The sequence below is a fragment of the Paroedura picta genome, chromosome 7 (genome assembly GCF_049243985.1).
Source record: "Paroedura picta isolate Pp20150507F chromosome 7, Ppicta_v3.0, whole genome shotgun sequence".
Classification (NCBI taxonomy): domain Eukaryota; kingdom Metazoa; phylum Chordata; class Lepidosauria; order Squamata; family Gekkonidae; genus Paroedura; species Paroedura picta.
This window is the reverse complement of record NC_135375.1, coordinates 69,463,888-69,490,349: the sequence shown is the minus strand read 5'-3', so window position 1 is coordinate 69,490,349 and position 26,462 is coordinate 69,463,888. Positions and strand designations below refer to the sequence as shown.

Sequence of the window (26,462 nt, the reverse complement as noted above, 5' to 3'; positions counted from 1 at the left end):
CCTGATCCTCTGCCTTTCTGCCTAGCAACAGGACCTCCATCTTGGAGAGGCTGAGTTTCAAGCGACTCCACTCTAACCATCTAGCAATGGCTTCCAATCACCAGGCAAATCTAACCGGGGGGAGTCTGGGTAGCCATCCATAAGGAGATAGAGCTGGGTGTCATCTGTATTTTGGTGAAATTCCAGCCCTTAGCTCTGGACCAGCTGTGCCAGAGGGTGCATAAAGATGTTAAGTACTGTTCCCTGAGGGACCCCACAAGTGAGTCAATAAGGGCATGATAAATCCTCCCCCACAGCCACTCTCTGCATCCCATTACAGAGAAAGGAGCACAACCATTCAAGGGTTATCCTCCAAATCCTGGCTCCGGTTGACCATGGCAGAGTCAGCACTTACTTTGTTTATTCCATTGTCAATCCTGTTGAATTCAGATCGATTTGAACTCGAGTCTTCCTCTCCCCCCCCTCCCCATTGAAACAGGAAAGTGTTCTGCACATGGTTAGGGAGGCTCAGAAGAGGGGGGGAGGCAAATAGAGACTCATTCTTTGTTTTTTTGAAGGGGGAAAGAAGATCGAAGAAGTCAGAGGAGGGAGGAAAAAAATCCTTTCTTTTCTTGAAGTGGGGGGGATCGAAGTAGGCAGAAAAAAAATCCAAGACTGACAGAAGTTGAGAGAAATTAGGGGCTTCTCCTTTAAGGCAAGTTTGTCACATGGCCACCTGTGGCCAATCATGGTTTCTCTACCACAGAGGAGAGCCCAGGTTCAAAACAATGCGATTTTAAAATATATTGAGGGTTAAAAGCACTCTAAGATATCGCACAATAAAGGTAGGGTCACTCCGGATCAATCCTTCTTGCTGCAGAAGGAAAATTTAAATCACCCCAAATCAAAACGGAAATCGCATTCTGTGTAGAGGGCAGGGACTGAATCGACCTGAGGTTGGAATAAAAGCTCCATGCAGTTTAGAATCATAGAGTTGGAAGGGGCCATCTAGTCCAACCCCCTGCTCAACGCAGGATCAGCCCTAAGCATCCTAAAGCATCCAAGAAAAGTGTGTATCCAACCTTGGCTTGAAGACTGCCAGTGAGGGGGAGTTAGGCAGCCTCCTTAGGCAGCCTATTCCACTGCTGAACTACTCTGACTGTGAAATTTTTTTCCCTGATATCTAGCCTATATCGTTGTACTTGTAGTTTAAACCCATTACTGCATGTCCTCTCCTCTGCAGCCAACAGAAACAGCATCCTACCCTCCTCCAAGTTACAACCTTTCAAATACTTAAAGAGGGCTATCATGTCCCCTCTCAACCTCCTTTTCTCCAGGCTGAACATTCCCAAGTCCCACAACCTATCTTCAACCTTGGCCCTAGATCACCTTCGTCGCTCTCCTCTGTACCCTTTCAATTTTATCTACCTCCTTCTTGAAGTGAGGCCTCCAGAACTGCACACAATATTCCAGGTGTGATCTGACCAGTGCCGTATACAATGGGACTATGACATCTTGTGATTTTGATGTGATGCCCCTGTTGATACAACCCGAAATGGCATTTGCCTTTTTTATCGCTGCATCACACTGCCTGCTCATGTCCACAAGTATCACAAGGTCTCGTTCACACACAGTGTTACCCATCCAGTAGGCATGCTTTTCATTTTTCTGACCCAGATGCAGAACTTTACACTTATCTTTATTAAATTGCATCTTGTTCTCATTTGCCCATTTTTCCATTGTGTTCAGATCTCATTGAACTCTGTCTCTATCTTCCGGAGTATTTGCCAGTCCTCCCAATTTGGTGTCATCTGCAAACTTGATGAGTAGTCCCTCCACCCCCTCATCTAGATCATTAATAAATATGTTAAAAAGTACCGGGCCGAGCCCTGAGCCCTGAGGTATCTTGCTACTCACCTCCCTCCAGTCTGATGAAACACCATTGACAACAACTCTTTGAGGGCGGTTCTCTAACCAATTCCCTATCCACCTAACTATCTGAAAATCCAGATTGCAGTCCTTCAACTTATCCATCAGAACATCATGGGGAACCTTATCAAAAGCTTTACTAAAATCCAAGTAAACGACATCAACCAAATTTCCACGATCCAGCAAACCTGTTACTTGGTCAAAAAACGAAACCAGGTTGGTCTGACAGGACCTGTTGGAGACAAATCCATGCTGACTTCCTTGGATCACCAAATTGTCCTCCAGATGTTTGCAGATCGCTCCCTTTAATATCTGCTCCATTATCTTCCCCACAACAGAGGTCAGACTCACTGGTCTGTAGTTTCCCAGGTCATCCTTCCTCCCTTTTTTGAAGATCAGAATAATGTTTGCTCTCTTCCAGTCCTCCGGGACATCTCCAGTCCTTAAAGAGGTCCCGAAGATGATGGACAAGGGCTGTGCAAGTTATCTGGAAAGTTCTTTGAGCACTCTCGGGTGCATTTCATCCGGCCCAGGGAATTTGAACTCATCCAGTGCAGCTAAATGCCTCTCGACAACTTCTCTATCCATGTTAACCTGCCACCCAGACACTATCCTTCGGCTACTGCCATCTCTAGATGTGCCTAAACCCTTTGACCTGTGGGAAAAAACAGATGTAAAATAGGCACTAAGCCTTTCTGCTTTCTCTGCATCTTCCGTTAGAGTTTGTCCATCCGCACCCAACAGTGGGCCTATTGCCTCCTTTACTTTACGTTTGCTCCTCACATAACTGAAAAATCTTTTCTTGTTACAATGGGCTTCCCTGGCCAATCTTAGCTCACTCTCAGTTTTGGCCTTTCTGATGATTGACACCCATGTCAGTCACGGCCAACAGATTGAGCATCATTAGGATGACTGAACCACCCTGATCCAGCTGGCACTGGAGATCATCCACCAAGGTGACCAAAACCGTCTCTACCTCGTTGCCAGAATGGAAGCCCGACTGTTATGGATTGAGCATGGGATTTAGGGGATTTAAAAGTACAAATGTTTTTGGTTTCTTTAAGGAAAATTGCAAATACATTAAATAACTGAAAGATAGGGAGAGAGATTTCTAAACTGCTGAAAAATATATTACCTTAGCCTATGTATATTAATTGACATCTGAGAAGTAGGCAAAGAAAAAAACAAAAGCCAGCAAATAAATTCTTTAGTGAACAAAATAAACCATTATTTTTACAGAAACATTATCACCAGCATATTTAGATATCAAGTTAACAATACTGAAATCATTGCAACACATTTAATAATGTGTTATTAAATTCATTGAACAAATAAAACTAGATTGATTAAAAGTTCTAGATCAAATCAAGCCTGAGAATGAGAATACAAGATTCCCTGGAAAAACAATAATTCTAGGAGAAGTTGAAGGGAGTGGGAAAAGAGGAAGCCCTAACATGAGAGGGATTGATTCAATGAAGCAAGACCTGAGCAAGGCTGTCAGGACATTTTGAGGTTATTAATTCATAGGGTTGCATAAGTCAGAAAAGACTTGATAGCACAAACGCTTTAGCAATTTCCAAACTTATTCATTCATTCATGGGGTCAACGTGACCAATTATGCATGGTGGCAACTGCACCAGACCGCCACCAGTTTCTGGCTACAAGGAAGCATTCTCTGCTGTATCCTGTGTACCAATGGGGGAAGATTTCCCCTGCCAGACATAGTCCGCCCTGGCTTTTCATGTGCACACACAAAGTTGGGGCAGAAAGGTTCTTCCATGCCTCGCTGCAGTGGTGGTAGGCAGTGGGGGGGGGGGTCTTCACTTTACAAAGGTGGGATAGCATCACAATGCTATCCCACCATTGTGGGAGTAAAAATACCCCCCCCCAATTTGGCTCCATGGCATTACAAAGTGCTGTGGAGCTGCACAGGGCATTATGTGTCCCTACTGAGGTTGGGGAGGGGCCTGTTTTTTTGCTGTATGCAAGGGCCTGGCCACTAATGTCTCCCACATTACTAAAGGGAACACTGAAGCATTCCCTTAAAGCAGGGCCAGGGCTGGGCTGTCAGCAAAATTGTGCATCAATCGAAATTTGCCCTGCTGTTGCCCAGCCCAGCTTATCCCTCCCATGCATAATTGGTTTGTAAATCAGAAATGACTTGATAGCACAAAACACAAACACATTATAGCACAGTGCCAAAACGTTTCCATGTCTTTATGGCGAGAAGGTATTCCCCTGCAGGGCAATACTCATTTTAAATAAAGAATAGCCTTGCTTGGAGAAGAAGCATTCTATCCAATCCAAAAGAAAAATATTGCTCCTAAGAGCCTCTTTTTCAGTACTTCCCAAATTTTCCAAATGTTTCTGTCAGAATTATTTTAGGTACTCTGGAAAAAAGAGTAGAAAACTTGTTTGAGTTTTCACACATGCACACACACACACATAATTTGTGTGTCACCCCCCACCCCCCCTCAGGCAGTCACATCTCTAGCTATGAAGGCTGCTAAGTGATGTTGGGCTAGTCACTCACAGGGTTGTTGTAAGGATAAAATGTAGGAGGGGAAATGATTTATAAGTGTGCTTCTTGGAGGAACAACAGGGTCAAAATTAATAACTGCAACTTTATTCGTGGTTGTACACCTTATGCTTTGAATGAAATGGAAAATAAAACTGTAATACAAGTATTTGCACAGGGCTGAGTTCTAAGTAAGTGAACAAGAAACAAATGATAAAATATGCCTAACAGCCTCCTATGTGCATCCCATTTTTCTGCCCCAAGAGGCCACCTAAGTCATACTCAATGTTAACAAAGATTCATGGCATGCAACTGGTGATAAAAGATGAAATGAAAGAGCCAAAATAAAGGAGTTGTGGCCTATGAGAATTGGAAGATAAAGGTGGGAAACGAGAACAGAGTTTAATTATGGCACCGATATGGACAGTACTGGACAGGCCTTATTTTCCATTGAAGAAGAGCAGGTGACGCCAAATAACTGATTGGGAGGAGAGAACTATGAATACCTCAGCAAGACAGAAGATAAATGAATAATCCGATACAGAAGATCCATCCAACCAATGTAGACAATAGAACTGAAGTTTCCCTGCTGTAGTATCATAGACAGGACTTCTAACAAGTTGTTAACAAGCTGCTTCATGGTGGGTATGTTCAGAGGCCAAAGGAGCAATATGTGTGTGAGTGGTGGGAGGATGTATAGTGAATCCCAATTATCAGGCCATTGAGATAATGGCAATTTTCCTGGATGAGGGAAAGGCTGTGTAAGCTGCAGTAGTCCTTGTGTTCCCTGGCAAAATAAAGCACCATTCTGTACCTCTTTTACCCACCCACCCCTTCAAATGACTTGTGCTCTGTTGTCAACTTTGAAAAAGAAAACCCACATCAACTGTACTATTCATCTTCAGCTTTTATCAAAAAGACTTTTTGGAAGCCTTTCAGCCCACTGTCTTCCAGTCTAATCCACTCTGTCCCTTTCATCACTGCCAACTCAGACAGAAAGAAAGCTGCCCCCAATGCTTATGCAATGATAATCAGCCAACAGAATGAGCTGTCAGACTCCAGTCCCCTGAGTCCAAGAGCGGCCTTTCTAGGATACACTCCTGCTCTGCTGGCCTGCGGCTCAAGAATCTCAAGTCTGCCTTAGGACTTGGCTCGGGTTCAAATGGCAGCAGAAGGGAGCCTTCTTGAAAGTGGCTGTTTCTGCTGCCTGCCCTAAGGCATCGTGCACCTATATATGTAGGTCTGCTATCATTGTGACAATCAGCGAGATTGTTTGGAAACAGCCCTCTGTGTAGCTGTACAGTGTTGTAGTTTCTGATGCCAAACATAGAAACATGGGGAATGCTGCTAATCCAGCTCCTTTCAAAAGTGATACGATTTCCCCTCAAAAATAGAATAAAACAAGCAGAAGGTGTAAACTCTCAACTGTGCAAATGAAAATATTACCAGCTTGCTAAATCAAAATTACAATTTTGAGACTCCATTTGTTTTTACCTGCAGACCAGCTTGTAGGAAATGTTTCATACAGTTCTTTATTCCTGAGGATGAGGGCTCTTAGACCACTATCTTAGCCTGGAGCTAGATAGAATCTAAAAACTCACAAAAATGGTTTAGCTGAGTCAAATATGCTGTCTGCAGACACGAGTCATCACTAACTCAGGTGTACTTACAGAAAGATGTCACAGGGTAGGTGGGTGGGTTGCATTTGTAGTATAAAATGCAAATATGTGCTAAGAAATTCTGAACATAGTGCTTATGCATGTAACCAGATGTTCTTTTTTTTTTTTGGTGTCCGTCTTCCTGGACTGATGAAAATATCCTCTTTTGGGGTTGAAAGGTTAGGAATATCCATAGTTGGTAGCAATTATCACAGCTTAAGTAGTAGAGATATTTAAAATGTGATTTGTCAAAGTGATAACTAGCTACTATTGAGCAGATAAGCCAAGAAACCTGCCCAAATTCGAATCTTAGCAGTTAGGCCCTTAAAAATGACTTTGTTGCCCTTGTTAAAAAAGGACTCCTCGTGAATCAGGATATGGGAAAAGAATAATTCCATGGGGGTAAAAGTTTGGTATTGATTGAATTACCAGTTAATAGATAATCATCCTGTGGATTTTCCCACACATTTAAAAGGATGACGAAGGACTGGAAACATGGCATCAAACTCTACCCCTTGCTGTCTGTATATTTATGTTTGCAGAATGTGCATGTGTACCATTTGTGTACATATAGCTTAAACCTACTAACAAAATCACACTTTTTCTGTCCTGTGCCCAAACCTGTTTAGTCTAAAAAGAGTTACTGGTGAGCAATTTAAATATCCATTAACAACAAACATACTTACCCAGGAGAGGAGTATTTTTCATATATTTCATAGTTTAGATGGGTTGTGCTATTTTAAAAAAATTAAATACAGATTAAAAGCATGTTGTCAATATCTCCCTCTTACATTAAAGAGAAGTGCAATTAAAACTAGTCTTTAAGACTAAAACGTGACTATCTCAGTGGCTGTGCACAGAAAACAAATTTGGACACACTGTCATCTTTATATTTTTCAATGTTTGTGGTAGAATAGTAAACACTTTATGGTTCATGTGCTGAGACACTCTTTGGCACAAATAACTCACTGTGTGATAGTCTGAGGGTCACTGATTTGTTACTATTGCTTCATAACAGAATGTCCAGGGCTGTCCTTACTGCGGGTTTACTTCAGTTTTTTTCAGAAATGACATTCTGTATATACTTACTGCTTTGAGGCAAAAGCTAGTTGCTGCATCATAGTGATCTCAAGAACACACAAGTGATGAATAATTTGCAGCCAGGTGTACAATGAAATATATGTGTTGATTGCACCAGTAGACATTTTTATGCTAGAGACTTCAATAGACTTCTACAATAACCTGTTGATTAATTCCATTAATAGCCTGCTGGAGTTGCATTGAGTTATTGGTTCAATTTTCCATTTGGTCTGATCGTAGCAGTGGATACCATTTAATAAGAGTGTCTTGGTGTTCTAAGATGCAGTACCAGAGAAAGCATTCTTAGTATCTTTATTCAGCAGCCAGAGTCATATGGTGACTACCGTGCAGAACTGATTGATGTGATAGATTACTCCTGAAGCAAATTTTAAGGATTTGTTTTCCCTTCTGTCTCTCTTTATTAGATCGAATTGCACAGAATATCATCAAGTCCCATCTGGAGACATGTCAATATACAATAGAGGAACTACATCAGCTAGCCTGGCAAACCCACACATATGAAGAAATCAAAGTATACCAGAGCAAGGTACCATTCTTTTGTTTCTTCCACAATAGCGGTCATTCAATTTTGTTTTTTTGCTGTTAATCATTTAGCAACTTCCATGGTGTATAGTCTTGACAATGATGGTCTTATTATAGCTTCAATATAGCCTGTTACTTGTTTAAACATAAGATTTAATGGACTCTGGCTAATAGGATTGTCAGGTCTCCTGTTATAGTAATAGACTTGTCTGTGTGTGTATGTCTGTGTGCATGTGTTTGCAGGGGCGGAAATCACTATTATATCAGTTGTGTGATGTCATTTCCAGGTGAAATCCAGTTGCTTACACAATCGCATACTCCTTGTCAGTGTCCCTTCTAGCCTCCCACCAGATGCCAGCTACTGGTTGTCAACCCTGCTCTTAATTTCAGAAAAAGTATCCAAATTCTGATTTCATAAGAACCAAAGTAGAAAGGTAATGCCTACCTGATAGCCTTACATGGCTATCTCATGAAGTACAATATATGGAATCAGAGTCTGAACCATAAGTAAATCCTGCCAAATTATTCTAGCATGCTAGAATTAATTTAAAAAATGGTATTTTCCCTTAGCAGACTGGACATTTTCTGCCTCCTCCTTGCAGCCCACTGATCTAAGAAAATGCTGCACTTTAGGTCACAGGCTAAGAATAGAAGGCTATATAAAGGAATCCACAAAATTAATATAAATCAATCAAATGGGAAAAAAGAAGGAACTCAGTAAACAAGGAACAACCAGTAAAGAGAACTCAGCAGACAAAAATAAGCCTACACCCAATAAACCTATTCTAAAACAACTTGTTGGTGTAATCTGGGAGTTTATGTTATAAAAAACAGCAGAGTTAATGTATAAATGATGAAACCAGACAAGGCATATAAAAAGACAAGTTTACTAGCTAAACTCAACATTGATATTATGCCTAAAAACATGAAGAGTTTACAGACCTCACTTGAGAGGGCATTCCATATTCTAGGTCCTGTATCAGAAAAGCATTCCAGTTTGGCCACCTTCTGGGTAGAGGAACTTGAAAGATGGCCTCACACCATGCTCTAAGCATTTGAGAAGGGGCTAGCCTTCAAAACTGATTATTTTAGGGCTCAAGGATCAAAAACAACACCTTGAGCTAGACCAAGAAACAAAGTCTTATCTGGCTATTACTAAAATATGCATTTGTTGTTAGTTGTGAAGTCGTGTCCGACCCATCGCGATGCCATAGACAATGATTATCCAGGCTTTCCAGTCCTCATAGAATTGGCCAAATAACACTGGGATAAGATCCTTTTTATTCCAAAGTAAGAACAGAGACCCCAGTGTAACCCAGAATCAGGAGTAAATATAATACATGGCTTTCCCCCATAGTTCATTTGCTGAGCCACTGACCACAGTGGGGGAGTCTGTTCTTTCAGTACGGGATGTTTAATGACTCTTCCTCCCCTCAAGCAGATCAAAAGGTTGGCTGAAAGGCAGCAGGGTTATCACTCCTCAGCTCTTGAGTTCCTGTTAGGCAGTGTTGTCACCTACCTTTCCCTCAGAATTGTAATTTAAATATAACAGACATTTTAAGTGGCTTGTGCATCAACATTTAGAATACAGGTTTTGGAACTACTCACAGGGTTGCAATAAGGTATATATGTTATACGTGACTTGTTTTTTGACGTAAATTGGTTTTTTTATGGGGATTTTATTGTGTTTTAACTGTTTATGTTGTAAACCGCCCTGAGGCCTATTTGGAGAACGCCGGTCTAAAAATTAAATAATAATGATGATGATGATGATGATGATGATGATGATGATGATGATGATGATGATGATGATGATGATGATGATAATAATAATAATAATAATAATAATAATAATAATAATAATAATAATAATAATAATAGCCCTCTCTCTCTGCTCTGCCTTTCTATGGGGGTGTCAAGAGGCCACTGTGACAGATCCGAAATGAAGACAGATCATTCTGCAGTCAACTCTGACTGTTTTCTTAGATTTTATTTATGGGTTTAGGTTCTAAAAAATCATTGATTTCCCAGATTCCAAATCAGTGCAGTTCAAAGATCCCACTGAAACCAAAACAACCCATTTACCCCTTAAAACCCCCCTCACATTTCCAAGTAATCTCTAAATAGGATTTCCTTCTCTAAATGTACTTAATGCACATAAAAACTGCTAAATCAATGAATTAACAACAGTGCATAGGCAAGACCTGCCAAATTATCCACCTAGATTATAAATACATCTCTGTGTGGGACTGGAAAAATAATATGTTGCTAGCATTGATGAATGATAACTAAGAGTATTAAAAAGGGAGGCTCTCAAGTCCTTAGTCATAAGGACTAATTGCTTGTTCATTCTTTCAAATATTGTCCAAAAAATGGGCAGAGATTATTTTGGTGTTTGCACTACAACTGAATATAAGGTGTTTCTTTTTCTGCCTCTGTCATGTCCACCACCTAGCCTACTGTTGCTCTGAATGAATGTGAAATAATGGTTATGGTATGAGTACTATTTTCACTCTGATGATTTTCATACGGAAATGGGATAAACATGTATTGCTATCTCTGTGAGCTCTTGGAAGCAATAAATTTAAATGTAGCATATATGCTAGCAGGCAGAAATCATCTCACTATTTTTATTTGCATACTTTGTGATCCTCATAGCTACTCAGTCCCATTGCATGTTAGTTCTGTTAACATAGTGTCTGCATTTTTGGCATGTGCCGTTATCATCAATACTGAATTTAAAAAACAGGCTTCAAGTAGACATAGTGGAGTAATTTTTAACAACAATGCAGGATCAATTTTATTATTTAAATAAAATGTACTCACTGTATTCTTTCCTTTTCCATGTTCATTTCTTCTGGAAGTCAAGAGAAGCATTATGGCAGCAGTGTGCAATCCAGATCACTCATGCTATTCAGTATGTGGTGGAATTTGCAAAGCGGATAACGGGCTTTATGGAGCTCTGTCAAAATGATCAAATTCTACTTCTCAAATCAGGTGAATAGAGAAGAGTGAAATGTTGCCATGCTTTGCTGAGCATCTTTATGTTTGGGAAGCAACAAACTGCTGAGACAAGAGTGTTGTTCAGAAATGCTGATGAGCAATATAGATGCTGTGTGGTAAGGGTTTGTCACAGAATGTCACAGAGGCCACAGGGATAGGAAAGGCTTTATGTCACTAGTGGAATTTGATGCAGATGGGCAAAAAACTGCTTCAGATAGCACTATTAGTAAATCAGTGGTCAGTATGGATTCTCCAACCTAAGCATGGAACTGTTAATATATATATTAGTTGGCTGATAAACACAGTTACTGTGTTTAGATAATGATGCTTGGAGGACTAGAAATTGTATCAGATTGCTGATAATTCTTTCTATTTGCTTTACTAATCTTAAGATTAAAGGAGATCATGCACATTTTAACTGTCCTAGAGGAGATTAGGAACATAAGCTAGTGGTGGTGTTGAACTATAAACTGCTGTCCTTTCAGGTCAAGCTCAGAGTGATATCTTTTTTCTCTTTAAGGACCAAAACGTACAATCCCAAAATAAGTTTGAACAAATGTTGATAACCTCAAATCTGTTCAGACTGTAGCCCAATATTCTGTTGTTTTACCATCAAGTCACAGCTGACTAATGATGACACCATAGGGTTCTTCTCAAGTCAACAGACATTCAGAGGTGGTTTGCCATTGCTTGCCTCCATGTCACGTACTAGCCACGGTCAACCCTGCTTAGCTTCCAAGATCTGCCAAGCAAAAGCTATCTAGGTCAAGATATTTTAATTTTATTTCAGCAGAAATCTTGCAGTGTATACTGTTTCTGAGAAGATTTGGTTAAGAAATTGTATGTTTTAAAATCCTTTATGCTTCCAAAAAGTGTTTGAAAATATCCTAGTTGGATATTTAAATGTGAACATTATCTGTCTCTCTAGGCTGCCTGGAAGTGGTTTTGGTGAGAATGTGCCGTGCCTTCAATCCACTCAACAACACTGTTCTGTTTGAAGGAAAATATGGAGGCATGCAAATGTTCAAGGCTTTAGGTAGGCTGGATTTTTGGTTTTTAGAATTATTGAATAAGTTGGATATATATTTGCTTTCAGACTCTTTCAACCAAATTTCAAATTTAGCATACCTTAACATTACCATTGCAACATACAATATTTGAGATAAATGCAATATCATATAACCTGCTGCGGCCAATTCTTTCTAATTCAAATGTTCTGAGTGTTTTCAAGATCTGCCTGTTTGCATATAAGGCTGTCATACTCATTTATCTGAATATCTTGCTACTATTGTTGAGGCTTCTGCTTTCTGATACACCACCTTTTCTTTTAGAACAGAACATAGCAATTATCATGTTGAGTTGAGGGGAGGAGGGTGGGTTAAGAATTTTAACTATTTCACTGCTGGGTGAACTGTAAGGATGGGATATAACTAGGATTTCAATTGGGATTTCATTGTTGGGTTTTTACCATGTAACTCGCCACAAGCCAGCTAGGGTGGGAGTGGTAGGAAACAAATCTAAGAGAGAGAGAGAGAGAGAGAGAGAGAGAGAGAGAGAGAGAGAGAGAGATCTGATTCTCAGTTTATTGACAGAAGTTTTCTAAAAAAAAAAACGAAGCTATTCAAAGCAGATTATAGAGTTCTCTTAAAGTGTTTTCTTAGAAGTCCCAGTAATGAAAATGAATGGTGGGGATGCTATTGGATCTTCTTCATGTCATACACTATCTTCACCCATTAGGGAGTACATGGGTATCGGCCCTACTTTGTGTCAGACAGTCTTGTGCATGTGGTGCCCAATTAAGATTCAGGCCATGGCAGTATTAGGCTTGTCATAGCAGGAGACTCTCTGACAAGCCCCAATGTGGCCTGGCAACTGTGTGCACATGGAGTCTTCTTCACAACTCCATTTACCCAAGAAAATGAAATAGTCCAAGGATGTATTTGTGGGAAGACTTATATGTTCCTTTGAGCACACATGGATTTCCCTGAAAAACCCAATAATACTCCACTGGGTCGGTTTTAGGTTGATAAAATGGAATAATGGAGAAGGCCTAGTGATAATCAGGTAGCACACATAAAGAAATTGAGGAGACTCCACAACTCAAATATGATTGTGCCTAACAAAGGGTGGGGAGAAGCAGTGCTTGTCCAGGATTGAAATATACATTCAGTTGTTCACAAATAAAGATATTCATGTTTAAGGAAAATGTTATATGGGCTGCATATTTTTGGACATGATAAATTTGTATTCTGTGTTATTTAAAGGTTCTGATGACCTGGTGAATGAAGCATTTGACTTTGCAAAGAATTTATGTTCTTTGCAGTTGACTGAGGAAGAAATTGCCTTGTTTTCATCTGCTGTTCTGATATCACCTGGTAATTATAACTTCTTTATTAATATTATTTCCCACCCAGCTCCCATACAAATGCCACCATTTAAGCTATTTTTTTTGTTACCATTGTTACCATCTAAAGATGTGCAATGAGTAACTGAAGTTTGAATGGATTTGATTTTGGGAGGAAATGGTAGAGCACATGCTTTGCATCTAGTAAGTCCCCAGTTCAGCTCCCGGTGAAAGAATCTTTGAAAGCTAGTGTTGGGAAAGATCTTGCTGTGCCTAAGACTTTGTAGAGCTATTGCCACAGAGAGAGGAAACAATGCATAGATGGACAAGAGTCCTGACTCAGTATAAGGCAGCTTCATATGGCTTCCAGGATTAAAGTAAGCATTGCATCAAAGGGTTTGTGAGGAATGCTTCTTGTGGCAGGCTCTTTAAAGTTCCTCATAGTACAGAGCTTTGTGGTGCTTTCCTCATCAAATGGTCAAGAGCAGTGATTGTCTTTCTGGTAGCTGATAAATGTAAAAATACTGGCAATTACAGCTGAGTATGAGGGATGAAAATGTCCTACATGGAGTTGGATTAGCAGAGCAGGAGGAAAATGGCTGTTTACAATTGTAGCTTCTCTGTTTTGACCAAATAACTACTGTATCTGTAGCTCTGTTCTCTGCAGGCTAAAAACATCCTGTGTGTAATTTATTCAGATTCTGCCTCTTAAATTTATATTAGGCTGAATGAAGTATGTAGATAATTATTATAATAGGATGCCTTGAGGGCTGGAATAAAGACTGACAAGCTGATTATATATTTCTGTGAAAGTTGTGAGACTTATTAATGAAAGGGAAGTCAGGAGGCAGAATCTGGCAAAGAGCTCATGTAGCCAAGCAGCTCAGTATATTGTTCAAAACACGACCCCACTGTGCCACATCCACTTCTGTTCAATATGTTTTGCAGCAATAGTAAAACTTTTCCTAAAATCAATTGTTTTCTCCCAGATTAGTAGAACTTGTAGTATTTTTTCAACACCTGTCATTATTGGCAAGAATCCATGGATTTAATATTACAGGGAAACTACTAGCTAGGTTTGTGTTATGCTTGAACTTGATATTTATCATGAATACAATAAGGAGGAAATACAAGGGCAAAAAGCAGCCCCAACTACATGGTGTTAGTTGTAACTTATCCATTTGATCAATGCCAGTTTCCATAAGCAATTTGCCAAATGTATCTCCTGATAGTAGGTACCATTCCTATTCAGGAAGCTCTCATCTTGAGGGCATGAGACAGGAGGAGGGAATGAGGACATTCAGCAGCTGTCCTTCATATCGGTCGAACAGCTGCTCACATTGGCCACGAAAGAGCTATCTTGGATAACACAACCATAAGGATTTAGGTAGCAGGAAGCTAAGCAGGAATGCCAGTTATGAAAATGTTCAGTGGTTATCAGGACAGTGTGGCCAAATAAGCCTTAAACACATTGAGTTGAAAACAAATCACCATAATTTCAATGGAAATTTGTGGACTAAAAGTCATGGTATGATAACTAAAACCATGTCTAGCATGGGTTTGGATGCCAGGGCTCTACAAACAGCATGGGGTAGCTGTGATGCACAACAGAAAGGCAATGGAGCAAGAGTAAGGAGGATTACATCACTGTAGCAAATGAGAAAGCTAAGCTCAGGATTCCAAAAAGTTTCAAACCAATTTCTACAATTTAGTTCTTCAAAGACTGGGTTGATTAAGAGGCAGAGTACTGCCCTTGCTGCAAACAGTGAGACTGTTTTAAGTAGTGAGCACTGCAGTGATTATTACTGATGCCTCAACATTGCTTTGTCTGCAGAAAGATACAGATTCAATCTGGATAAAAGGACTAGGAAAAAATACTCTTCTTGTGGTCTGGTGGAGCCACTGCACGGCAGAATACACAGTCCTGCGTTAGATAGATCACTATTCTGTTTCAGCAAAGGGCTGCTTCATAGATTCATTACTAGTCATTACTATTAATTTGTTATTTTCATCTCCTACTAGCTTTACTGTGTGTGTGTGTATTTGTTGTGATTATAGATCAGCCATGTAATATATTGGTTTTGTTTTTGTTTTACCAGATCGGGCTTGGCTGTTGGAACCAAGAAAGGTCCAGAAGCTTCAGGAAAAAATATATTTTGCACTTCAGCATGTGATCCAGAAGAATCATCTTGATGATGAGACATTGGCAAAGGTAGACCCTCAATTTGGACTCACTGTTCAGTAGAGGTTTCAGTATACTAACTGTACAAGTGTATAACTCATAATTCTAATATTTAATTTTTCTTATTTCTGATTAGTAAGTACTTTTGTAGTATTTCACAACATTAGAATTGCCCAGACACAGCGGTTTCTTGTAGGCACAAGTGGTACCCTCATGTTTCCCCTACTGAGTGGTATGCATCACTGGCTAAGATAGCTCCATTTGCTTATAAATTGAAAAAACTGCTCGCACAAGAGTTTGGGGGCATTCAATGAATCATGTACTAAAGTCTGGAAGAGTAGCTGGCAATTGTCTGGACTCTGCAAATGAAAAACTGTCTAAGGCAACAAAAGCTGTCTAAGGAATGTCACATTATAATGAAAAGGGGGGGTTTACAAAGACAGAGGTGTGAAATAAACCTTGAATGTATTTCATAGATTTTGTGACAGCAGTTCTTCGGTATAAACTTTCTCTCTCTTCCTTTATTTATTTGTTTTGCAGTTAGTAGCCAAGATACCAACCATTACAGCACTTTGCAACTTGCACGGAGAGAAACTGCAGGTATTTAAACAATCTCATCCTGACATAGTGAACACGCTATTTCCTCCGCTATACAAGGAACTTTTCAATCCAGATTCTACCACTGGCTGCAAGTGAAGGGGAAAAACTAATAATGTCACATAGTCCTGGAATGCATCACTGTTAAGACAAAAGAATTGTTTTCATGAAGACTTGCTAAAAATGTCACTACTACAACACTAGGAATGTCCTGCACTTAATAGAATTATTTTTCACCGCTACAGTTTGAAGAATGTAAATATGCACCTCTGAGTGGGGCCTGTTTTTGTTTCTCTTCTTTTTGTTATTTCCCCCCTTTTTAATTTTTAACTGATCATAAATTTGCAAATAGAGAACACTGGGTGTTACCTTTATTTTTTATTTTATTTTATTGGGGGGTATGTTTTGGGAGACAACTGTTTATAGAACTTTATTGTAGATATAAATGAAAACAGAGGAGTACGTTGCAGTGCTACTCTTGCTGTTTATTGTTCAAATATAATTTAAGAAAACTCCACTAAATTAGACTTACCAATTACTATGTTTTTAGCTAGATTAATGCATGTGGCAATTTGTAGCTGTCTTGGAAATAAGTGTGCGTGTATGTAATATATATGGGCATGATCTTTCCCTGTATGGGTACACTGCCTGTGCATGGAGGTTTCTCCAGGGGATTTAAAGGAATCCTATTTTCTACCTTCTCATAAGTGTTTGTATAGAGCATGCCAGGACATGCAGAACAAAAGGTCTGTGTGGCTCTCCTAACCCCATTCACCCCACCCCTCTTCTGCTTGGTCTCCTTCTGAACTTTCGAGAATTCCCATTCCTTTATACTGTTGGTTGAGCTGCTTGTATATGCACCTAGGGTCGGGGTAAAGGAATAAAAAACAGGCCTCAGCTGAGCCATATGGGAATTCTTGCATGCACAGGCAAAGATCATACCCTATGTGTATATGGAATGGATAGTATATACCAGGGATGGCCAACTTCTGTATTCTCAGGGCTGCTCTGTCTTTCAGACAGTGATTAGGAACAAGAAGTGTATTTTACAACACAACTCAATCCCCTGCACTAGCGGTTAACTCCTAATGAAGTCTGCCAGTAGTACATTCTATACAAAGCCCAAAGAGGGATGCAGTAATAAAATGTGGAATCCCACATATATGCGCGCGCACACACACACACACACACACACATCCTGTTTTGAAAATAATGTTCTTTTCTTATGGGTAAAACTATATTTGACACACTTTGATTCAAATATGATAGCAACACCAGAGTCTGAATGAAACTGCTTTATGGGTCACCAGTTAGCCATGCCTGCTATATACCAATACAGTACATATATTTATTATAATATATATATCTATATATATATATAGATATCAATATATATATATGGAATACGCACACACTTGCTGTAGCTTAAAAAAATGCCTATTTTCTAGAGATGCTCTCCTGCATTTTTAAACTCTCGGTGTAATGTATTAGACTTGCGTTGAGCAATTAGGATTTGCTCTGCCATCCATCCATATATAATGACAAGATGGTGCCCTTTCTGATCAGTTTGTATATAATGTGTATGCAGTACGCAGTCAGTGAATAAAAAGTCAGGTTAGTATTATTGGTGCCAAAGCCTTGTCTGGATAATTCAAATGGTCAGAGAGAAACTTATTGGGAGATTTTTTTTCTCAGTGATAGGAATTAAACATATATGAATATTATAGAACTCAATGCCAATAGAGTATTTAAAACACAGAATAAAATGTGCACCATCCCAAATGGTACATTTTTTGTGAATCAGAAAAAGAGTTTATTTTATTTTAGTAACACTTCCTGAAACACAAATAGTTATAGAGTTCAGTATTGCTCTGGTTTGTCTCCAGGGGAGTACAGGAGTGAGCCCATACTATACCTTTGAAGACTTATAAAAGTTACAAAATAGCAAACTATCATTCATCAGCTAAGCATGACTCTGAGTGATGAGATAAGAGTGAAAACTTTCCATACCATCATCTATTGTAATAGCAATTGTAATATTCCAGTGTCAGGATAGACAGCTGTTTTCACCGGTTCATTTCATATCCAGGGCTCTCATAGCAGTTTAGCAACCTCTTAACTAAACTGTGATAGTAGCTTAGTGTACAAAAGCATTTATCATTAACAGATGAGGCCAGTACACAACAGATCCTCAATCCACAAAGGGGAAGTTAATTGTTTCACATAGCATTTTCTCCACTAGCTACTGGGAGAGTTTTGTATTAAAAGTATTTCACCCTCGTGGTTGGGGATGTGGAAAAAATTCTTTTTTCACTGTATACTAGGTCCAACCCAGCATAGTGTGTAACTTCATCAGGGGTGGGGACCTGCCCAAGTCTATGTTATCAGAGTAATTCTTTGTGATTGTGCAACTGTTCAATGGCTTTCAAATAGCTGTACAAGATGCTTGCAAAGTCCTGGGTATTCCATATATGGTTTTTCCATGCCTAAGTAGCGGATCTCTGGATTCTAGCACTGCCCTGCTACATCTTCCATTCCTTGTGGAAGACTTCCAGCAAATTCTTAAATGTGAACTATGGAAAGTCTCCAGCTCTTCTCTTCTTCCCTTTGCTTTAGCCTTCCATCCAGTCTCACTTTTTTGGCGTGGCACAAGGCCATTATTTGTAGCTTCTCAACTCTAATGCTATTTTCCTTGGCAATCACAACACTTAATGAAGATCATCTCCATGCTGTAGCCAGTTCTCTACATTCCAGTTTTTAGTTTGGAAAATGCACTGCTGCAGTACCCTTCCAGGACAGAGTTCACAAATCACACTGACAATCTTTGAAACCACCGTTGCTCCATTTTTCCAAAACAGGGACACATTATTTGACACATACAAATTATCTTAAAATCTCCTTCAGAACTAAATTAATTTGCAGTGTTACTAGAATGCTACCTAGGGAATCTGACATAACTGATAAATTTGTCTTGCAAATGAGATAGTGGAAAATCAGAACTGTTCAGAGTCCAATATTCGCTGGGGCCAATATACTTGCACTTAATTTATTCTTATCTATTAACCTCTGAAGCTAAGAGTTCGGTGGAATTATTTTGAAATATATGATTCAGAATTTATGCCAGTGACATGCTGAATCTATGATACAAACATGAAGAGGCCTGTTCCTTCTCTCTTGCCCATTCTAGGCTGCTTTTGTAATTGACATCTTTTCTTATCTTTGCAGGCCACCTGATGCATATGGTGCAATTCTAAACAAAGTTACACCTTTCTCAATCCATTGAACTCAGTGAGTTCAGAGGAGTGTAACTTCACTTAGGATAATATAGTTAAAGAGACAGAACACACAGAGAGAGATAGAGAGGGATTGTGCTATAAATGCCACTTTTTCAGTGTGAAGCTCTTATTACTATTATTATTTACAAGATGGACCATAGACCTATTGAAATCAATAAAAAACCATCCATTGAATAGTCTTGGATAAGCTCGGCTACTTTTCCTGCCCGCTTTTCCTCTTCAAACAACAGAATAGAGAGAGACAAATCAACAGCAGTCCCTGTAAATGTTATCCCTTCTTCCTTTACTTGATTTGTCTCTCCTCCTCTGGAACCAACACAGCAATAACACTTTATATTGTATGGTGATGGTGATAATGTAAGAGCACTGAGCCACTTTATTCTCAGTGTCTGAGCAGACAGATGTAGACTGCTTGTTACACTTCTACAGGGACTTAATTTTGTATAAATGTCACTCCTGCTGGCTCTCTGTATAAAGAATTAATTCCAAGAGTCATATTTCCTTCTAATGGAAAGATTACTTTACTGATTGCTAGGAAAACAGGGTAATAGAAGACACTCAATTAAACCAAGCTGTTTCCAAATGCAATATATATTTGATGATTGGTTTGTGTTAGGGACCTTGCAGGATTGGAGGCTGGGAGGTCTTGAGCTCTTTCAACCCCTCTAATATAATTTCCTTCTTTCTTTTCCCTCTGTCTTAGTTCTACATTGTGGGGCAGTTGGAGACTTCCCAGCTGCAGCATTTGGGTTAAATCTATTTTTCTTCCTCAGTTATATAAACAAAAGATTATGACTGTTTATAACTTTAATTCCATTCATACTGCAAATGTGGTAAAACTGGAGGTTGAACAAGACCATGTCAGTATTCCAACTCCTTTTTAATTCTTGAATGAGCATGTACAATGAAGCTCACATCACTAAGGACAGAGAATGCCAGTAGACCTGTTGACAGTGTCCCTAGCTGTTATTCCCCCCCCCCCATTCCAACCATTCATATGCGCAATGGGACCTGTGATACACAAGTAGAATTGCACTGATTCTTTTTTCTCCCCCCCGATCAGATTAGTTCATTTGAAATTAATGGTGTTAATTGCACATGCAAAAGCCTCATGTGCTCATTTGATCAAATATGAAGCTTCAAAATAGTACGGAAATATAGTCTCCAATATGGTAATGTGGGTCCAAGGCCTAAGTCCCTGTGGAGCTGAACTTGGAAACCTAAGACAAACAGCTTTGTTTTTCCCTGGCACTCGGAAGTTGTATGTATGGATATGTTGTGAAAGAGAGGAAGAGAGTGAATGATGCATTCTGCTTCCTCTCTGAAACCTAACATGTATCTCTGAAATGCTGTCAGAACCATGTGGTCAAAACTAATGCCATTCTTATTATTTCCTTTTAAATCTTCACACTTTGTAAATGACAATCACTGCGTAATGCAGATGTTGCACTGTATGCCACTCAGGGATATTATTGCATTCTTTAAAAATAAGATATATAAAATGACAGTAATAATAAAGAAACAATGATTAGAAATGTGTTGAAAGGCACGAATTTTGATGCCAAAATGAGGAAGACCCAGACAAGGCTTTCAAGCCAGCTATTAGACAAGATGCAGTTAGAAACTGAATTCACTGTCAAGATTTCCTCTGCTCCTCCACACCCATGTCACCCTTTTCACTGATTTCGCATTTGATTGTGAGCACAAAATCCATATTGTGAACTTTCTTCCTTCAGCATCAAACTCTGCACAGAGGAATGGAATTTCAGAGTACTGGCAAAATGGTTGCAAAGACATTTTGTTGTGATCAAAGGACACATTACTTACACTCCACGTATAAACACACTTACTTGGAAACAAGTTTGCTGTGTGACTTTAAACTTAATTCAGGTAATACATTAGAATCAAAATCTTGGAAACTAATCCTAGCATGCTGGCAGCAATTTCTATAGTTTTGCTGATTTACCACATGGAGAAATATATGAGCTAGCAGTAGTGATTAAAGAATCTTCCAGCTATTTTTTTATAATCTCAGGCTTTTCATGGAGATTCCTAGTCTGAACAGCATAATAGAACCCGTTCACACAGTCATTGCTACTCTCAGCCATTCTCCAGTCATCCTTGGGTAGCATGTGTCCTCAGTCATTAAAAGAAAGCAGTATAAACAGGATGGCCAGAAGAAATCTTCATAAGCAAAAAGTATCCTTGTGCTCTCATTTCTTGTTGCTCTCTAAGATGCTACTGGAGTCAAATCCAACACCTTTTGTTCAACAAACATGCAAAGAAGATCAACTCCCAAGCCATTACAAATATTGCCTGGATCACAGGATATACGTAGGACACTTTGTACAAGTTTTAGTGTATATTCTATAATATATCTGTATATTACAGACACTTAATTCCTATAGATTTAAATGTACAAATTTGTTACAAAACCTCAATATTACAACTTTAGTATCAGATCACATGCTCATTTGGTAAATCTAGTCAAAATAATTTAAATTTGTTTCCAAGCACACTTACAGCTAGGGACTTCTTCACAAAACCTAGTTCCAATCTATGCTTTCCCGCAGTTAGTAAACAGTTGTTCTTCCTTACTATGGAAGTACTACATATTTCTCCAGTGGTAATGAATATATCAGTACTTCCTAAAACAGCAGTTTGAATGTATAGTGACATGGATTGATTGTGCTCATCTACTGATGTTTTATATTTTTTGAAAAACTCCATCTATTCAGTTTACATTAAAAAAATAAAATAAAGAAACGCACAAACATTTGTGAAAAGAGGTGACTGTAATACGGGGTCTAAACAGTTCTTGGCATTTCTGCAGAGAAGGAGGATTAAACTGCGTACAGTGAGTTTAGTAATGTGATGTATAATACTTGCCTATTTTTCTCATCCCAGTTGTTCAGCTACAGAACACAGGATGAGTGAAAGACAACAGCATTGGATATAGCAGCAATAAAATCTGAGTGTTTTCTCTTTTTTTACAAACATTTGCAGAAAATGTTTGCTTTGCACGCTATCTTCTGTAAGCTAACATAAAGGAAAAAAAGCTTCATCTACTGTAGATATACCAGTGTGGGTTTTTTTCCGATTGGGGGTGGGTGGGGTGGAGCTGCTAATTTGTGACTGAAGATACTGATGTTGGGAGAAGGGGAATGTATGCTTATTTGAGAAAGGCAGAGATTTTTAGCTTAGGTATGCACTGGCAACAGTCAAGTATGTTCGAAAAATGAAATTCAGACATGGCTAGAAAAGAAAATGTTACCTTTTTATTACATTGCCACATTGGTTCTTTGTTGTTTGAGCAGCAGAAGCCCAATATGTATTGAAGAATCGTATGACGATGGGCAGCTGCAGAGAACAGACTTTACATTTCAGAGTGTTCTACTTAAACAGCTTATTAAAAAGCACTTATATTTGTCTTTGATTAGATTCCCAGCTTAATGGATTGAAGCAAAATAGATTAGTCTGTCAGCTTCTATGGATCAAATGCACTATGATTGTGTTATTTTCAATGTGTCACTTCAATGTCTGAATCAGGCAAAAAAAAGTATGTTATTTAATATGATGTTCTACAATAACGTGACCTTTTGAAGTTCTGTCATGTGACCCATGCATTCCTGTCTGGATGATGGGGATTCGCTCATGCACTTATTTTGGAAAGCCATAGAATGGCATTAACAAATGTGGTTCTCTTTGCCTCTCCAGATCTTGTAGCATGGCCTACAGCATGCAAACACTGAGGCACAGCGATTGTACTTGTGGCCATAATTAAAGCACAAACGAAACATACTGAGCTTTCCAAACCCCTCTTGAAACACGGTAGGTAGGGATGTTGTGATGCTGATTAGCCTAACGTTTTACCCCGGAGGCTGCTTTTTGCATTAGTTGTTCTATGTCCTCACCTTCCTCCATGACCAGGACATCTGCTGCACAGGAGGACTCTCACATGCCAGTGCTGAAGGGGAACACTGGGCAGCCAAATGCTGCCATGGGATACAGCAAGTCAATTAAAGGGAAAGAAGCGAGTAGCGGCAGCACCAGGGAGAGATACCACAATGCTCAGGAGAGGAGAAGGAATACAAAGCCGAGGAAGCCTTGGTCAGAAAGCCCCAGTAGCACTGCACATGGGTACTTCACTATTCTGTAGGTAAATAAAGATATCAGTCTGTCATGGAAAGCTCCATGAATGAAGTGACTCCATTATGAACTGATTTTTGTTTTTCTGCCAGGATAACAAATTATTTATTTAGATTCCCCCCCCACACACACACACACACACTTTTTTCCCCAAGAGGGATCCACATTAGCATACTAATATTGCCAGGTAAAAGGAACAAAAAAGTTAGTGCATTAAACCACATTCAGTGGGCTATAACATGCAATGCCAAGAGCAAAGACCCCTTCAGTTCTTGCCAAAGATTCATGTCACTGGCACAGGCTGAATACCTTACAGACAAAGGAGATACAAATTCAGCCCAGAACTTATTCAGCTGCTGCTAGTAAGATGTTCCCTCAGATTCCACCCCTGCTATTTACGTTTGTATGAATAAATAGCTTAAGGTCAAGAGAACTTAGAGACCACCACCACCCCATTCATTGTGCTCTACTATGTTCTTTGAAATCCAGCAAACAGATACATTGTCACATAAAGTTTTACAGGGTTCAAGTTTATTTTGCCTCTGACCCTGTGTACCATGAAATGGAGTCTAGTCCACAAAAGAATTAATGCCACAATTAAAATGTCACAAGAATCCATTTGGGCATCTGCAACAGACTGCTATTTCATTTTAAAAGCTACCATGAACATCTTCTGCATGTTAGATACTTTCAAGCAAGGACATAGAGAGAACCTATTCTAGTGACTGCCCTCACTTAGAGGATTCCCTCACACTTGCGTTCATCGAAGCTCAAGCCACTGCATTTCTCAGAACCATTGTCTGAGCTGGCCTTTGGACTGGTTCAAGGTGACATCAGGAAAAGATATGAAATTGGGTATGTTGGCATAGTCTGTGTCTTCTGAATGGGACAAACTATACATAAATTGTATTTGCTTATATTTTCAAAATCTGGACATGATTACAAAGGTGGGCCTGCATGAGTAACAATCAATGCAAAAAGCAGCCTTCAGATAATCTGCATGTCAAAGTCACTTGTTCTGACTCTGGGAGGCAACTGGCATTCATTAGGAATCAGAATACTTACAAAGCCCCTTTGCTTACCACTCAGCTCTGCTGTTTGCCTCATTTGATCAACATTGAAGAAAGTCACAGAAACAAACAAAACCTGAGTATGTATTGTAGAAATGTAGAGGACAAATACAATATTTTTTCAAATGGAATTACTTTTAATATATACTCACAGAAGGTCTAATACTATGTATGCTGTCTCTGTAATTTTTTCTTGTAAATAACTTGGGGACAGTGAAAACGCTGATTTTTTTCTATGTCTCTGTTTAAGCATAAGACTTTGTAATGCTTTTTTAAAGGGGGGACATCAAAAAGCAAATTATGTACTTGCTTCCTATGAGTGTAATGTATTCAGTTTTTTTAAAATGAAAACTGATTGTAACAGATAAAGCCTTTTGAACAGCCTTGGTGTTTAGTGTCATACTCCTGTTTTATAACGGGGGGGGGGGGGAAGAGCTGTTAGTGAACCCTATTCCATATGGGACTATAAACTGGAAAATGTGCTAATCACCCATGGACTGCACAAGAAAAATTCTACTAGTCAAGCAATTACTCAAGCCAATAAGATTTCCTTACAGCGTCAGAATACAAGCCACCCAGATGGCCCCACTTTGAAATGAATGACAGTTGTGCCAGAGAGCACTGCATGGTCCTAGTAGGAGCCTAGCATGCTCCTGTGAATCTCCCATTCCTTTCAATGTGGCTGGCACAGGAAAACTTCCAGGCAATCTTTAACTGGATGCTTTTTGACAAACTTTCCAAGCATAGATTCTCAGAAAAACAAATCTTTTTCCCCCAATGAATATTTTTGTACACTTCATTTCCTATTTAAATTTGATCTTCAGCCACTCAGTATCTACAATATGAAGCCATAACTGATCTTCACCAAATAAATGTTTTAAGGATCATCATAGGAAGAAAAAGTATCTCTAGTATATTAACAACAATGGGGGGGATGGGAGTAGGCAGAAGAAAAACTCCAAGTGCAAAGTATTTGGTGTGCCTTTCTAGGTACCCAGGTTTGTTTTTCATGGGGAGTATTTTATGATGACCAATTTATTTAAGAAAAAAAGATATTTAGATTTAAATAAAACTTTGTGATATTTTTTTGAAAAATCCCTGGAAATTCTTCCTCACTTTTAGAATTCTGAAAGAAACCAATTTTCATATACTTCCGAGTTTCAAAGGTTTAATATTCTATCCTGTTTCCAGTAATTTTTGTTGATGTGAAGTGAGCCAGTCCATCTTGTAAATTTGAAGCCACAAGTTATTTGGTGCTTGGCTGTAGCTGTTAGTCAGTGTTGTAAATTTATTTTTATTTTCCTTTTTGGAGTAGTTTGCTTTTTTTTTGTCAAGCATGCTCACCACAGTTAGAAACTACTTTGGGGTTGTGTTGCCTGAAAACAAGCATACAGAAAAAAAAAGTTCACCCTAAATGTAGAACTTTAAACCAACTGTAAGAATTTTTTTTAACAAACACCAGATAGTCTCAACATCATTTTTATCCCCATGAAACTTAATTGTATGAAAATATCAACAACAGTATATTTTATTGACCTGTAGCAAATACACAACAGGTGACATAACGTTTGTTTGACATCTGCGGTTCCTTCTGACCTCCCTCTCTTTCTGCTCTTTCTCCCTTGTTTGATATTTTTGTGAACGTGAGTTTAAAAAACTACAGCCTGATTCATTTAGAAAGTGACCATTAAATTTTTTTCTTATAAATGTTTTAGGACCAGCATTCCCCTGTCAAAGTTTTTAAAAGGTTTTATATTCCTTTAGAATGTAATAGCCTTTTGTCTTATTTTATTATGTCCTGTAAGTTATTAGTTTGATACTTGTTAGCATTCCATAATAATGCACACATGATTTTTGAATGTTTTCTGTAAATGACAATCAATGTTGATGAAGTTCCTTTCTTTAATGCTGAACAAAATAAAAAAAATCTATAAGAAAATAGTCTGGTTGTAGCTTCTTTTGTCAAGAAGGGTGAAAGAATGCAGAAATACATTGTCAGTAGTTCAGGGCTCCCATTAAATGCTAAGGCATAAATTAAAAACTATTATTTAGGATGCTTGAGAGGAACAAAAGTGGCTCTTGTGCCCAGGGACCATAAGCAGCATTCCACATCA

The 26,462-nt window shown here is 38.9% G+C and overlaps 1 protein-coding gene across 2 annotated transcripts in view; it reads left to right on the top strand.

Moving 5' to 3' along the window:
- RORB (RAR related orphan receptor B) overlaps positions 1–26,257 on the top strand; it is a 157,795-nt gene extending 131,538 nt beyond the window's left edge. Inside the window, exons 5-11 of one of the 2 annotated variants that reach the window (XM_077344784.1) lie at positions 7,590–7,711; positions 10,572–10,704; positions 11,639–11,746; positions 12,975–13,085; positions 15,154–15,266; positions 15,777–15,836; positions 22,847–26,257. In XM_077344784.1, coding sequence (XP_077200899.1) covers positions 7,590–7,711; positions 10,572–10,704; positions 11,639–11,746; positions 12,975–13,085; positions 15,154–15,266; positions 15,777–15,836; positions 22,847–22,855 — 656 coding nt within the window. In that variant the 3' untranslated portion in view covers positions 22,856–26,257. Of the gene's footprint in view, positions 1–7,589; positions 7,712–10,571; positions 10,705–11,638; positions 11,747–12,974; positions 13,086–15,153; positions 15,267–15,776; positions 17,582–22,846 lie in introns of those variants that run through there. The other variant, XM_077344782.1, reaches the window with a different exon arrangement.
- The last annotated feature ends 205 nt before the right edge of the window (positions 26,258–26,462 follow it).